The sequence below is a fragment of the Lytechinus pictus genome, unplaced genomic scaffold (genome assembly GCF_037042905.1).
Source record: "Lytechinus pictus isolate F3 Inbred unplaced genomic scaffold, Lp3.0 scaffold_20, whole genome shotgun sequence".
Classification (NCBI taxonomy): domain Eukaryota; kingdom Metazoa; phylum Echinodermata; class Echinoidea; order Temnopleuroida; family Toxopneustidae; genus Lytechinus; species Lytechinus pictus.
Window position 1 is genome coordinate 8,670,528 of NW_026974141.1, and position 15,671 is coordinate 8,686,198.

The following is a 15,671-nucleotide window of genomic DNA, read 5'->3' on the forward strand; positions in this document are numbered from 1 at the left end:
GTTTCGTCAGCTCCGAAATTTATATGACGGAAGTGCTGTTCAGGTTCACAAATTTTCGACAAAGACCTCCCAGCTGTTCATTGTCATTTACCGGGTATTTTCATTGCATTTACTGTGTTCTTAAATCCATCCCCTGATGCAGTTTTGAATACTCCATAATGAAAGTCAAGCGATATTCGTAAGTATAAAGCAATCACCAAATGAGCAGTATGTTACCCAACAAACATAACAATAACCATTCAGCCGATCCTTAAAGCCTGAGGAAAGATCAATTTCAAAATGACACGGCTCGTTGTCCTTGGCCTTCATGCTATTATCCATCAGCTTTGAAATGCAATGGGCATTATGTTAGCGAGATTATTAAAATGACATTGAGGGAATGAAGTTTATTCTATCAGCAATTTTACACGACTAGCACTAGCGTACCTAAGGGGGGCAGACTGCCCCCCTGACGAGTCACAACTCATGCAGGGGACGTGCCCCCCCCCCCCCCTTTTGAAGTCTATTATGAACCTGAAGACCTTTTTTTTGCTTGTCAATTTCTTTTTCTGGTAAGAAATCCTTTTGTTTGCGGTTGAAGACCTTCTTTTTTTTTTTGGGGGGGGGGCTTGTCAATTTTTTTTCTGGTAAGAAATCCTTTATTTGTGGTTGAAGACCGTTTTTTTTTTTTTGCATGTCAAATTTTTTCGAGGACGAAAATTCCTCCAAAAAATTTGCCCCCCTTCTGGAAAATCCTAGGTACGCCAGTGAAGTCGACTAACATTCATGTTCAGATGATTCAGCATGGGAATGCATTCACATCCTAGGTAGATTTTCAGATTATTTTGAAGCAACCAAAGGTCGAGTTTGAATTTAGTCCGACTGGGTATTTTCATGTCATATTGGACATACTATGGCGGTCTCAAACATCACGGCAGCGGTATGTATTACAGTGGGTCACCAAGATCAAGGAATCAATATGACAGTTCTCAGTATCATCCAGGCTTCACTCCTCGGGGTGTGTTTGGTGATGATTCTGATCAGTAACACCATCATCATAGTGATACTAACCAAGTTCGAAAATTGCTTCGAAGACATGCAACAGCTCGTATTCAAAGCGCTTGCCATCACGGATGTCTTCACAGGCGTTTTCTGTTGCGGAATGATTATGGCCATTGTCATTGGGGATGGACAGTGGTTTTCGTCGGCGTTGTGCGCTTTGAGAAGGGTCGCCTGCACGGGTTTGGTGAACCTTTCAGCCCTCTTGGTCGCATTTGCCTGCATTGATCGGTTCGTTGTGGTTGTCTACCCACTACACTACTTCTCCCTCGTCTCAATAAAACGCGCCAGGATCACCATAGTCATCCTGATCGGGATCGCTATCTCTAATGGAGCTTTGAGTTTGCTCCGGGGAAGAACAGTCGCTCGGGAGAACCTGTGTCTGTCCGATTTTTCTTCCGAGCGGCTTGCATTCCGACCAAGTCTCGTCACCAGCCTTCTCCTGAGTGGTTTATCTCTCACCATCGCCACTGTCACCAACATCAAGGTCATGATGATTGCTTCAGGGCAGTCTAAACGTTCTGCAAAGGTCACTCCAAGTGAAGGAATTGCCTATAATGAAGCCTTCATCAAGACCCCTCGAGGAAGCCTCAAAGGCCTTTGTGTCCTTGTGGTCACCACCATCGCATTCTTTATGGCGATTTTCCCCTGGAGTATAGTCTCGGCTTCGCAGTTCAGCAAGATGAGCACTATCGCAACACCTATGGCTAGATACGTGACCAGTCTGTTTGTGATCTCAAAAAGCTGGTTGAACGCATTGATATTTGTCACTTTGAACAAAAGATTCAGAAGAGCAACCAAGGCAGTTGTGTTTGGCGGCCACCATGATGATCAGGGGAGCTCAAGTACTCAACCTTAGAGACACGTTCTGAGGAATGAATCGTTTTGTGAAGTTTCTCACAGTACTGATGTCAAGGACGTATAACAAAGATACCATGCATTTTGAATTAACGTTTATTAACTGAGAGTTTATCCAAGTTTAGAGGATAAATCTTCCTTTTTAGGTATCATTCATGCCCAGCTACCACAGATTTTTTTTATCGGAAAGTACATATTTTGCAAAGGTTCCTTTCTCTTTTCAGCCTAGGAAACAAACAGTAATTCCATTAGATCAACAACATGAACAATGTGAAGATCGAGGTCTGCTTTTAACAGTTTATATGCACTTCATTTGAGGAGGCGAACAACATAACATTATTGTGAAAAGGAAACATATACGGTTTCTGAGTTTGATAGAGTCTTCGAAATAGGATACAAGTAAAACCCCTCGGCATCGATCCTTGAACTCCTCAGCCATTCGACCTAATGTGGAAAACGAACAAGTACAAGAAAACAAAATTAATGAATTATAGGAAGAGAATATGCATGATATAGGTTCAATAAACGCCCTATTTATGATGATGACGTTGTCGTTGGTATTGGTGTAAATGCAATATTGTACACTACAAAAACTCCGGTGTTGATTTAACACCAGCCCGGAATATGTATATGTCCACACCAGAGAAGTATTGAAACAACACCAGTTTGGAATCAAACCGATGCTGTTTTGATACTAAATGGTGTTGTATAAACACCTATCTGGTGTTAGACCAAAACGAAACCGGTGTTGCTTAAAACTTCTCTGGTGTGGACATAATATAGATCCCGGGCTGGTGTGAAATCAACACCAAAGTTTTCGCAGTGTATGTTTGTTTCGTTGGCTATTTATATCACTTTCCCATCAACATGATCGACGTCGGTGTCTAGCATAGGCATATTCAATATCGCCTACTGGTGCACCTTATCAAATGCATTGATCAATGCAAATGCAAATCACCGACGTTGATGGGAAAGTGATATAAATCATCAAACTACCTCATTCGGATTAACTGGCAACTGCACTCTAAAAACGAAGAGCTAATTTAGCTCTTAAAGAGCGTGTATAGTGACTGCACTTCGGAGTGGGAAATATAAATAACCAACTTGCTTTCAAAACATAGAACGTGGGGATACGACAAGGTTCTATCATGTCACCCCTCTTGTTCTTCCTATACCCAGATTCCATTATATTTCTTGGTTAAAGAAATTAATTGGTTCAAGGTGCGATTGGTTAATGTCAGATTGCATAATATGGAGAAGATGATGTGATCATGGTCTTCCAGGGGAAAAATATGCAGAATATTTCTTCAGTAATTCCTCGGTCACATTTCGCTATACGGCCTCCGTAGAGCGAATGTGCCTGAGGTATTAGATTGGTTATCAAACTCAATGTTATATCTTGGTCTACCCCCACTCTACTCCACCTTCAATAATGCAAAATGTCTTGGTGTAGTGAGGCCTGTCTTCTTGAGGTGCACGCAGTAAATAATAAATATAATAATAGGCATTTATAAAGCGCTATCTATCTAGATATATTCCATTCCGAGGCGCGATGTTATTATCATTATTACCCCGGCTTTAGCTCGAGCTGCCTTTCAGCGCTCATGCATTCAAGGAATTAATCTTGCCGGGTACCCATTCACCTCATCTGGGTTGAGTGCAGCACAATGTGGATAAATTTCTTGCTGAAGGAAACTACGCCATGGCTGGGATTCGAACCCACGACCCTCTGTTTCAAAGTCAGAAGACTAATCTACTAGGCCACAACGCTCCACTTAATAATACGAAACAGGTACAGAATAATATTACAAACCGCTAAAATATCATAAACCAAGACAGTCAAGTTGCTCCATGAGTGAATTCTTTATAGGAGCTAAAGTTTGATTTAATACCCCTTTTCATCACATGCATTATTATGAAATGAATTCCCGTCATGGTGGTAAATTCGCTCTCGATCAATTAGAATCACATTTACAGATTAAACGAATGTTATTAATGGATGGTAACTAAAATGTGCACTAAACATGATGACGACTAATAGTGACAGCGATGAGATTTGATCCATTAGTAATTTATTATCAACAACACACTTAAAATATTGGGCAACATACTCTCCACTGTGTTGGGTAATGTATGTTGGTAATATATATATATATATATATATATATATATATATATATATATATATATATATATATATATATATATATATATAATTATATATATATAATTATATATATATATATATATATATATATTCTGGGCGATTTTTATCCAATCGTGCAAATTTATTAACCAATTATTAGTTTTTATTACCCAATTTGGAAAGATTCTAACCAATAGTTATGTGGACAGTATGTTGCCCAGGGTTGGTTAAAAATTTGGCATTTTTGCCCAACTATTTCAAGAGTGTAAGAAAAACATTTTATTGAGCTGTTGGTCTTATAACGAAAAAAAAAGTAAAGATGTTATGTTTTCATCATTTAATATGGAATATTACGATTATTCCGATCGTGCCTGAATTGTGTTTCAATGGGCAAATATTGGTATAAAGTTTCTTGGAGGAGGGTTGTATGGCCTCCAAAATATGTTCATTGAAATTCCAAATCGTTTTGCATTTCACTTACGCCTAAGCCTTCAAGTTTATCCATAATATACCCCCTCCCCCGCGCGCGCATACACACCCTTACTCCCACCCCCACACACACACATTACGTTCTATGACATTTTTCGTTTAAATGTCTGCATCGATTTTCACCAGATTTTGTAAATGAAAAGTTTAGTTGCAAAAGGGCTTAGGTCCACTTTGGACCATTCCGAGAAAAACCATGTTTTTTTATTTTCACTTAATGCAATATTCTTATAAGAAACTAAATTGTCACGATGTATTACCCTATCATGTGAACATAGAATTGGGTATAAAGAAATCTAGTTGTCTTCAATTTTTTCTATATATCTTTAAAGATATCATCATAGTGGACCTAAGCCCTTTTGCAAGTAAACTGAAATGAATCCAATCTATTTTGATTAAAAAAGTGGTTTTTATTTGCCACTTTCATTCACGTTTTCATTTGAATTTCAAATTGTCTTTGGTATCATCAGAGTGACTAAAAATTTAGAGGTTTAGAGACAGAAAACAATAAAATTTATGAAAAATGGACCTAACCCCTTTTGACAAATGAGTTCTTCAGAAGAGTTTAGTTGCAAAAGGGGTTAGGTCCACTCCAAGAAAATCATATTTTAATCCTCCCATAATGCAATATTCTTATGCGAACCTGAAATTTTATGATACCCTACCATGAAAACATGAAATTGGGTATAAGAGAAATCTACCTGTCTTCATATTTTTAAAGATATTTTTTTCCAAAAAAAATCTGTGTGGACCTAACCCCTTTTGCAACTGAACTGAAATGGACCTAACCCCTTTTGAAAAAAAAAGTGATTTTTCTTTGCCATTTTAGTTCACTTTATAATAGGAATTTCAACTTTTCTTTGGTATCATCTTATAGAGCTACTAAAAATCTATACATTAAGACATAAAAATCAAATTTGATGAAAAATGGACCTAACCCTTTTGCAAGTGAGCTCTACAAATATATTAAACGAATGGCTTTCCTCTGGGATTTTAAGAAATGCCAGTTAATACATACGTGATCATTTAATAATTTCAAAATATGATTATACTTGGTATAATCATTCAGTGTTTTGTGTTTTTTGTTGACCATTAGAGAAATGATATATCTTGGAAGCACCAGGAAAAGTTTCTTATAAAATGGACATTCCATGTTGTGACATTTCTTGGAAGAAAACTTCGATACGTTTGCTGTAGTTGGTATGTACTGTAGCCATGTCCGTGTAATCGTCTTACCATATATTTCGACTTGGTGAACAAGATAACAATAGTATAGTACCCCTTTTGATAAGAGAACAATAGCCCAACGTTACTTCTGACAATAGAAGGTAACATCATTCTAAGCCAAGGGACAAAGTCACGGGCAAAGTCATAAACGCTTCGAGGGAGATATATAAGCTTAACGTACTACTCATTTAGTTCTTCGCATACATTCGTAATTCCGAAGCTTCGTTATTCCGAAGGTTCGAATATTCCGAAGGTTCGTTATTCCGAAGGTTCGTATTTCCAAAGGTTCGTAATCCCGAAGGTTCGTTAGTCCGAAAACGAAGTGAGGTTCGCAATTCCGAAGGTTCGTTAGTCCGAAAACGAAATGATTACCGAACCTTATTTCGTTTTCGGACTAACGAACCTTCGGAACAACGAACCTTATTTTGTTTTCGGATTAACGAACCTTCGGAACAACGAACCTTATTTCGTTTTCGGATTATCGAACCTTCGGAATAACGAACCTTCGGAATAACGCCACAAATGTTCGGATTAACGAACCCTTTTACGTTTTCGGATTAACGAACATCGAGCTATAGGCAATTTACGTGTTTCGGAATTATGAACCTTTGGAATAAAGAACCTTCGGAATTACGAAGTGTAACCCTTGTTCTTATGTACCTGTCCCAAGCAAACGCCTGTAATTGAACATGGCTATCTTCACGATCATCTTGAACGAGCATGGTGTCAAAACATTCTTACCAAAGGGTACCACAGAGCCTGTGTTCCCTACTATGCCAATGCTTGTGTAACTTTTCAACTCTCAATAATACTCTGTGGGAATATAGAGATTAATCCTGGACCCTCTAACCATGCAACGGATGCTCATAATCATACTGAACTTTCTTCAACCAACTACCACTATAGCATTAATGAGTTATATACCATTGGGGCCAAGTGTAACAGAAGAAAAATTGATATGACTGACACCGTAAAGGACACAATCAAAGAATTAGAAATTGAGAGAAAACTTGTTTGGCCTCGACACAGGGGTTCAAGAGCAGGACGCCGAAAAGCTAAGAACCGCCTCCCGATACAAGTAATTGTGAACCAATTCCCTGTGAAGTCTCCCAAACTCAGATCATGTGATCCGTCGAACCTTGTTACTGTCCCAATACAAAGGATCGATAAAGATAATGATAAACATAAGTCAGAACTCCCTTCACCCTTCCTTTGCAATGCAAGATCTGCTGTCAATAAGTTTGATGAACTCAGTGCAATTATTCAAGTTCATGATGTTGACTTATGTGCCATCACGGAAACCTGGTACAAACATGATCTTCCACTTGGACTGGTTTCCATTCCAGGTTATTCCATGTTTTTCAAGTCTAGAGAGCATCGGAGTGGTGGAGGAGTAGCTCTGTATGCCAAGCACCACTTAAATGCAACGTCACCTAATAATATTAAGGTACCTGACAACTTGGAAGTAGTTTGGGCCAAATTGCGCCCTCACCGACTGCCTAGATCTGTATCGTGTATATTTTGTGCTGTTGTCTACTTCCCACAGCCTGACAATTTAGTTGAAGCACAGCTGGTTGAACATCTCCTTGCAGCCATCGATGATATCAAAACCCGCCATCCGGAAGCTGCAATCTTCATAACGGGTGACTTCAACTGATTGGACATTTCCGCATTAGTCGCTGACCCCCTTTTTCAACAAGTTGTAAACAAGCGACCAGAGGTGATATGATCTTAGATAAGATTATTTGCAACATTAGCGATAGATATAAAGATGTTATAATATGTTCTCCCATAGGTCAGTCGGATCATAATTCAGTACTGTGGCTTCCACGAGACCATATAGCTCCAAGCAATACTAGCCATTATCGTATAACTCGTCCCATGCCTGACAGTACAATACGGTCCTTCGGTATGTGGTTGAATAGTGTTGATTGGACTGACGTTATCAACAAAGTGGATATCAATGAAAAATATGAGTTATTCATTCAAACGCTCCAATCTGCAATAGATCATTTCTTTCCGATTCGTAGGGTGAAACTTCACAAATGTGACAAACCATGGATGACCCCACGGATAAAGCATCTCATCAATGAACGGCAACGAGCTTTCCACCAAAAGGACATTGCAGTTTGGAAGAGATTAAAGGCAATCTTGAAAGTGAGCATAGAGCGTGCTAAGAAGGAATACTATGCTTCACGGGTTCAACGCTTGAAGAAAAACAACCCTTCAGCTTGGTTTCGTCAAATTCGAGTGATGACCGGAAATACTAAGGATCCTTGCCCTATTCAGGTTCCGGATATACCTTCAAGCGATGTAGCTGCAATAGCTGCTGCCATCAACCAGCCCTTTGCCTCTGTAGCATCCGATATCCACCAACTTGACCTAGCTGAGCTCCTATCATATACCTACCATCTAAGAGCCCTTGCCCGACTGTTTCTTCCTGGGAAGTTTACAAAGAACTATAAAAAGTGCAACAGTCTACGGCTGGCGGTCCTGATAATATATCAGCTAGGATCATCAGGGAATTCTGTCTTGAACTTGCAACCCCCTTGGCAGACAATCAATACCTCTTTCAGCCAAAGCAAAGTTCCCAGCGACTGGAAACGAGCCATCGTTATTCCATTTCCTAAGACACAACCCCCAACGATAGACAGACTTCGTCCAATCTCTCTAACCAGCCACCTTGCCAAGATAGCTGAAGGATTCATGGCAAACTAGATTCTACAGGATATTATACAAAAACCTGACCCTAACCTATTCGGTAACAGAAAATTCCTCTCAACTAATCACTATCTGATCAATATGCTTCATTTGATGTACGAAAATTCTGACAAACCCAAAGCCACATCCTCGGTTATTGCAACTGATTTTAGTAAGGCATTTCATAGGGTGGACCACACGATAGCAATAAGGAAGTTGATTGATCTTGGTACCAGGTCTGCCATTATTCCATGGATTGCTGATTTTTTATGTTCACGTCAGCAATGTGTAAGATATCGTTCAACGCATTCTGATTGGATATCCTTACATGCAGGTGTCCCTCAGGGAACTAAATTGGGGCCAATCATATTCCTAGCGATGGTCAATGACATTAAGCCATCCTCCAAGAACTCAACTACCTTCAAATACGTTGTGAACGTAATCATATGAAAATGAATCCCCTAAAATGTGCACAAATGAATGTTTGCTTTCAGAGGTCCTTCCAAGTGCACCCATCAGTCTATATTGGTACCCATGAACTGGCAACTGTTCAATCAACGAAAATTATGGGTGTCATTATACAAAACAACTTAAAATGAGACCAGAGCACAAATTATATCATAAAGAGATCAAACAGCAAAATTCACATGCTTAGATTATTGAAACGCCACGGTCTTCCCCAAGATGATTTGTTGACAATATATATGTGCTACATTAGACCCGTGCTTGAATATGGAGCTCCTGTGTGGAATGGGGGACTCACCACAGAACAGATCACAAGGTTAGAAAGAGTTCAGAAAAGGGCTTTAAGGGTAGTTATGGGCACACGCTACTCTACTTACGATACTGTCTTACTGGAATTGAAACTCCAGTCACTCTCTGATAGAAGGGAAGATTTGAGTTTGAATTTCTTCAGGAAGACTCTACTCAATACAGACTAATTCAAATCGTTTTTCCCTCCAGATAATCCAAGATTGTTGAGGCGTAAACCCCTAATCCCTGAGCCGAAATGTACAACTAAACGAATGCAAAATAGTGCAATACCGTATCTCATTCGTATACTAGATAATAATCAGAATAAGTGATGAGTGAATTCTTTTCCTTTCTAGCTGCTCTCTAGACTTGTCGATCCCTTAATGTTTGTGGTTTCGTGTCTCACCTCCCCCTTTGACTCTGTATTACCTTGTCTATTTCTCTCTCCTTCCCTGCATTCTGTTTCTACTTCCTTTCTCCCCTCTTCTCTTTTTTCCTTGTCCTTCATCTTCATCATCTGATTATTTCTATCCTCTCTTCTCTTTTCTTTTACCCTTGCATTTTTCACATTGTATCTCTTTGACTATTTATTCATTTTCTGTCTCATTATCACAGCTGTGAGTTATCTTCACAGTTTACTCAGTTGGATTCCTAATTATAACTTAAACAGGTTTATTTTTAGTAGCCTCGCTACCGTCCTCTCTTGTCCTTTTGTTTCGTTGTATATTTATGTTGTATCTCCCCAATTAAGTTTTCACTATTGATCAGTTAGTCAGTTACTCCATCTCGTTTATAATGCTATTGTTCTTGTTTTTTCTCTTTCGCCTTTAAAGGGGAATCCAACCCAAATAAAAACTTGTTTTTATAAGGAAAAGAAAAATCAGACAAGTTGATAGGTGAAAGTTTGAACAATATTGGACAAACAACAAGAAAGTCATGAATTTGTAAAAGTTGTAAATATTGGTAATCACTACACCCATGGAGACTTCAAATTGGCCGCATATGGGATGTCATAGTGATGTAAGGCAAGGACTACTCTTCCATGTACTCCAATACATATTATGGCTAAAATGTCATTTTTCCTAAAAGTTTTATTTCAAATTATATTTTTCTTTCATGAGGACATAAAACAATATACTACCTGGGTTATATTTAGATTACTGCCCCAGGGGAATGGGTACTTAGGAGAAAACCACAAATCCCTGATAATAAAGTACATGGCCTATGGGAAAGTTGTCCTTGCCCCTTGTCATAATTTACTTACCCAGTTGCCAATTTGAAATCTACATAGTATTAGTGATCTAAATTTTAAAGCAGCTATAACTTTCTTATAGCTCGTCCGATTTCTTTCAAACTTTCACCATTCTGTTTAATCTATTTTTCTCCTTCCCAACACAACATTTTATGGCCAAGGCTGGATTCCCCTTTAATTCTAATTGCTGCTTCGTGTCTTTATCTTTTTGTCCCTTTCTCCTCGTTCTTGTTATTCTGCCTATATTTCCCCCCTTATCCTTCATCTCTGTGTATTCTTATATCTAATTCAATCCCTAATTGTACACGATCTGGTACTTTCTTTTTGCATTATTTGTATGTCTCATCCTTTTTCTCATATTTGATTCTCTGACTCTGTATTTTTTTAGTACCGTGATTCTTGCAATTGACGTTAATATCATATTGAACACATTTTGTCTTGTGATAATTTTTGTTTATCTTATGTCATGTACCATATTTGATGCTTTACTTTATTATGTTTTTGTTGTTATATTCCACACTATACGTATTCCTTATGATTTCGATCTTTTATATTGTAAAAACTTTTTGTAATTCGGCTCTGTGCTGCGATGATAATCAAATTTTATGATAATGATTCATCTGATAGAGAATCCAGTGACTTTAATACCTCTTCAGCCTCATATGATAATAATTTTGCAGATAACTTTAATCTATCATCTGAGGAGTTAAATTATGCCAATGATTCTAATCAATGTTCACTTCCAATTCCCTCCTCGAAATATATAACCCAATTACAATTAAAAGAAGTAACAAAAAAAAATTCTAAAAACTCATTTTCCTTACTGCATATGAATATCAGAAGCATAAGTAAACATTTTGAAGACCTTCAGATTCTTTTAGACAACCATAATAAACATTCTTTTTCAGTTATTGGCTTGACCGAAACTTGGCTTACAACTGACACAAATTTACCTTATGCATTAAATGGATATGATTTTATTGTTAATAACAGATCAAAAAAAGTCAGGTGGGGGCGTAGCACTTTATCTTTCCAATAATTTTGAATTCACTGCACTAAACGAACTTAATTTTATGAATGAATTTATTGAGTCATTATTTGTTGAAATTTCTATTCCTCATAGCAAAAATAAAATAGTTGGAATTATTTATAGACCCCCAAACTCAAATAATAATGATTTCTTTCAATTTACAACATCTATTCTGAGTAATGTTAATTTTATTAACAAAGATGTATTTGTAATGGGCGATTTTAATATCGATCTACAGTATTAAAACATGCTAGTAAAAATTTCTCACATGACTTTCTTGAAACACTTTACTCAGCCTCGTTCTTGCCATTAATTTCTAAACCTACGCGTGTTAGCAATCACTCAGCCGCTCTCCTTGACAATATTCTGTGTAACTCGTTACCACCCCCAGAATCCTTAATAGTCCATTCTGATATTACTGATCATTATCCAATTATGTCATTTTTAAATCTTAATTGTTCCTTAAATAAAGTATATCCCTTACCAGCAAGACGTAGGGCCACCCCAGAAAACTTAGCTAGTCTTGGTGTCAGTTTAGATAGAGTTGATTGGTCTAGTGTTTATAACATTGACGATGTCGATCTATCCTTAGGCAATTTTTTAAGTATATTTAAAAAACATCTAGATGATCATATTCCTAAAAAGAATGATAATCGAGTTAATTATAAAACATCACCCAGACTTACATGGATTTCTAACTCCCTCTTGCGCTTAATTAATAAAAAAACCGACTGTACTATAAATTCAAAATAAAAAAGAATGAACATTCAAAAATTAAGTATACTTCTCATAAAAATACATTAATAAAAATCTTGCGTGCAGAAAAAAGAAATATTACTCAATTCAATTAGAACAATATAAACATGACATGAAAAACACATGGAAAGTTATTAAGCAAGCCCTGAATATTTCAAAAAAGAAATCAAATATTACTAAAATAAGATTTAATAATCGGAATATTGAAGATCCCACAGAAATCGCCAATGTTTTAAATTCATACTTTTCTACCATAGGGGAAAATCTGGCACAAAAAATTCCACAATCTAATAAGCATTTTTCTAAATTCTTGGGACAACCTAATGCCAATTCCATTTTCTTCTTTCCGACTACTATTTATGAAGTGACTGATATTGTTTCCTCCTTAAATAATAAACACAGTGCTGGTCATGATGACATAAGTAATTTTATATTAAAAGGTACCATTTCGTCTATTGTTGAGCCCTTGACACATATATTAAATAAATCTATTTTAAGTGGTATTTTTCCTAAGCAAATGAAATTTGCGAAAGTTATTCCTTTATTTAAAAAGGGAGACGAGCTTGATGCTGGTAATTACCGCCCTATATCTTTATTCTCTTCTCTTTCTAAGATTTTAGAAAGATTAATTTTTATTAGAACAACTAAATTTCTTAAAGTCAATGATATATTTACTAACTTTCAAATTGGTTTTAGACAAAAACATAGCACTATCCACGCTCTTTTAAATTTTGTGCATAAAGTAGCCCATTCTTGAGATGATCATTCGCATCTAATTGGTATATTCCTGGACTTCTCCAAGGCATTCGACACTATTAACCATGACATTTTATTTTACAAACTTTATCAGTATGGAATACGTGGAATTGCCTTGGAGTGGTTGAGGAATTACCTTAAAGAAAGAAAACAATATGTTTATTTAAATAATCACATCTCTGATCAACATTACATTAATTGTGGTGTCCCACAAGGTAGTATATTAGGGCCTCTTTTATTCATTATTTACATTAACGATTTTCACAGATCATCTGACATTCTTTCGTTTATTCTTTTTGCAGATGATTCCAATGTATTTTTTGCTCACAAAAACCCTCACACCCTAGTTCAGATTATGAATTTGGAATTGCTAAATTTGACTCAATGGATACGTGCCAATAAACTATCTCTTAATTTAAACAAAACCAAATATATGATATTTAGTAATTCTATTGAATCTTTACCTTCTGACATCATCTTTGATGATGCACCTTTACAATGTGTTTCCCAAATTAAATTTTTAGGAATTATAGTTGATGATAAACTTTCTTGGAAACCCCACGTTCTTAATGTGAGCAGAAATATTATCTCGTAATATTGGTGTAATTAATAAGTTAAAACACTCTTTTCCTTCCGTCACATTACTCATGTTATACTCCTCTTTGATTTTACCTTACCTTAATTATGGAATATTAGCTTGGGGTAATACCACAATTCTTTATTGGACAAAATACTAATTTTACAAAAGAAAACACTCCGAATTATATGTAATGCACCATTTCGTTCTCATACAGATCCATTGTTTCTGAAACATAAAATCATGAAAATAAGAGATTTATATTTGTTTCAATTAGGTCAATTCATGTTTAAATATAAAAATAATTCGTTGCCACGCATATTTGATTCCATGTTTCCCCGAAACCAATCCCTCCATAACTATCCCACCAGGCAGTCAAATGAATATCACTTGCCCCCTCTTAGAACGCTTCTAGCACAAAATACTTACTTATATACAGGTCCAAGATTTTGGAATTCCCTTGACGATGAGATTAAAGACGCCCGTTCTTTACTGTCCTTTAAAAACAAACTAAAACTAATGCTCCTAAAGTCTTATAATAATAATAATATAGGGTATTTATATTGCGCACATATCCACCTTGTTAGGTGCTCAAGGCGCTCCTATATTACCCGGCTAAGCTAGGCGTTCATAGCGCACACAGCTTTTTAAGGAATTACTTCCTACCGGTACCCATTTACCTCACCTGGGTTGAGTGCAGCACATTGTGGATCAGTTTCTTGCCGAAGGAAATTACGCCATGGCTGGGACTCGAACCCACGACCCTCTGTTTCAAAGTCCGAAGACTAATCCACTGGGCCACAACGCTCCACAATGAATGAATGAATTATGTTTATTATTCTAAACTAAAATTTTGCCTTATTGCTAGTCTATTATCTATGTTTATACAGAACATGACATATTTTTTCCAATTAGACATACAAAAGTTATAGCTTGTCTATACATTATATTCTACTTTTTATATTGTATATGTGTATGTGTGTATGTCCGTATGTAAGGGTGTGTGTATGTGTGCGTGTGTATGTGTGTATATGTATGTATATATATATATATATATGTGTGTGTATACATATGTACATGATGTGTATGTATGTGTAGACATAATATGTAATATATATGCAGCAGATTAGCTTTGCATCCCTCTCCCTATCTCTATTTTTCTTTCTGTATTCTAGGCAGTTGTCATTGTACTATTGTCCACCCTCATGTACCTGTGTTGTTGTCTTTTGTATCTGAATTTCACAATCCTGTATATAAGATTTGTTTTGCCCCTTTCGTTATCTTCATGTATTCCTTTACGTATATTTCAATATTTTTTCTATCCTAACTTTTTGAGGGGTTCACACACTGGCGTAAATCCGTGTTGATGGGTGGGGGGGATGACTGAAATATTTTGGCATTTTTTTGCAATCATGTTGTTAGATATGCAAGGAATTGTCATTGATATGTCCACAGTGGCGTACCGAGGGTCACGGCATTGGGGAGGGGGGGGGGGGCACCAGCAAAAAATTTTAATCACTAAGTGAGTGGGCTAGTGAGCGCGCGAAGCGCGCTAAGTTGCCAGTTATACTGACCTAATAGAGACATTTTAAGGACAATGTCATTAAACGGATATGTATTTGACTGATCAAATAATGCGAGTGCGAAGCGCGAGCTGAAATTTTTTTATATTCACACCTAAAAAGGGACAATATAATCAAATTTGTGTAATCATGATAGGTACCTGTCTCGCTAAACAATGCGAGCGCGAAGCGCGAGCTGAGAACTTAGATAATTCAGACCTGAAGTGGGGCATTCTAAGGTTTCTTTGTAGGAATTAACTAGGACCATACGTATTTCATTAACCAAAATGATGCGAGCGCGAAGCGCGAGCTGAAAATTTTTGATATTCAGATCAGAAGAAGGGACATTTTAAGGACTGATTTTAGGAATTCATGAAGAGCAAACATATCTCACCAATCCACTAATGCGAACGTAATCACGGACAGGAAATGTTTCATTTATACGAAGTCCTTAACATGGGGCAATCACTTTTGAGTCATGAAAAAGAAGCATATGTCACTACATAAAACAATGATAACTCAAGTGCTAG

General features: G+C 36.9%; 1 protein-coding gene across 1 annotated transcript; it reads left to right on the top strand.

The window, feature by feature from the left end:
* The first annotated feature begins 892 nt into the window (after positions 1–892).
* Positions 893–1,897, top strand: LOC135157957 (neuropeptide FF receptor 2-like). The gene has a single exon (XM_064115163.1). The coding sequence runs from the start codon at positions 893–895 to the stop codon at positions 1,895–1,897; it is 1,005 nt and encodes a 334-aa protein (XP_063971233.1).
* The last annotated feature ends 13,774 nt before the right edge of the window (positions 1,898–15,671 follow it).

Bases quoted from the DNA above. Each gene is read 5' to 3' on its own strand.
- LOC135157957 (XM_064115163.1), top strand. From the start codon at position 893: ATGGCGGTCTCAAACATCACGGCAGCGGTATGTATTACAGTGGGTCAC.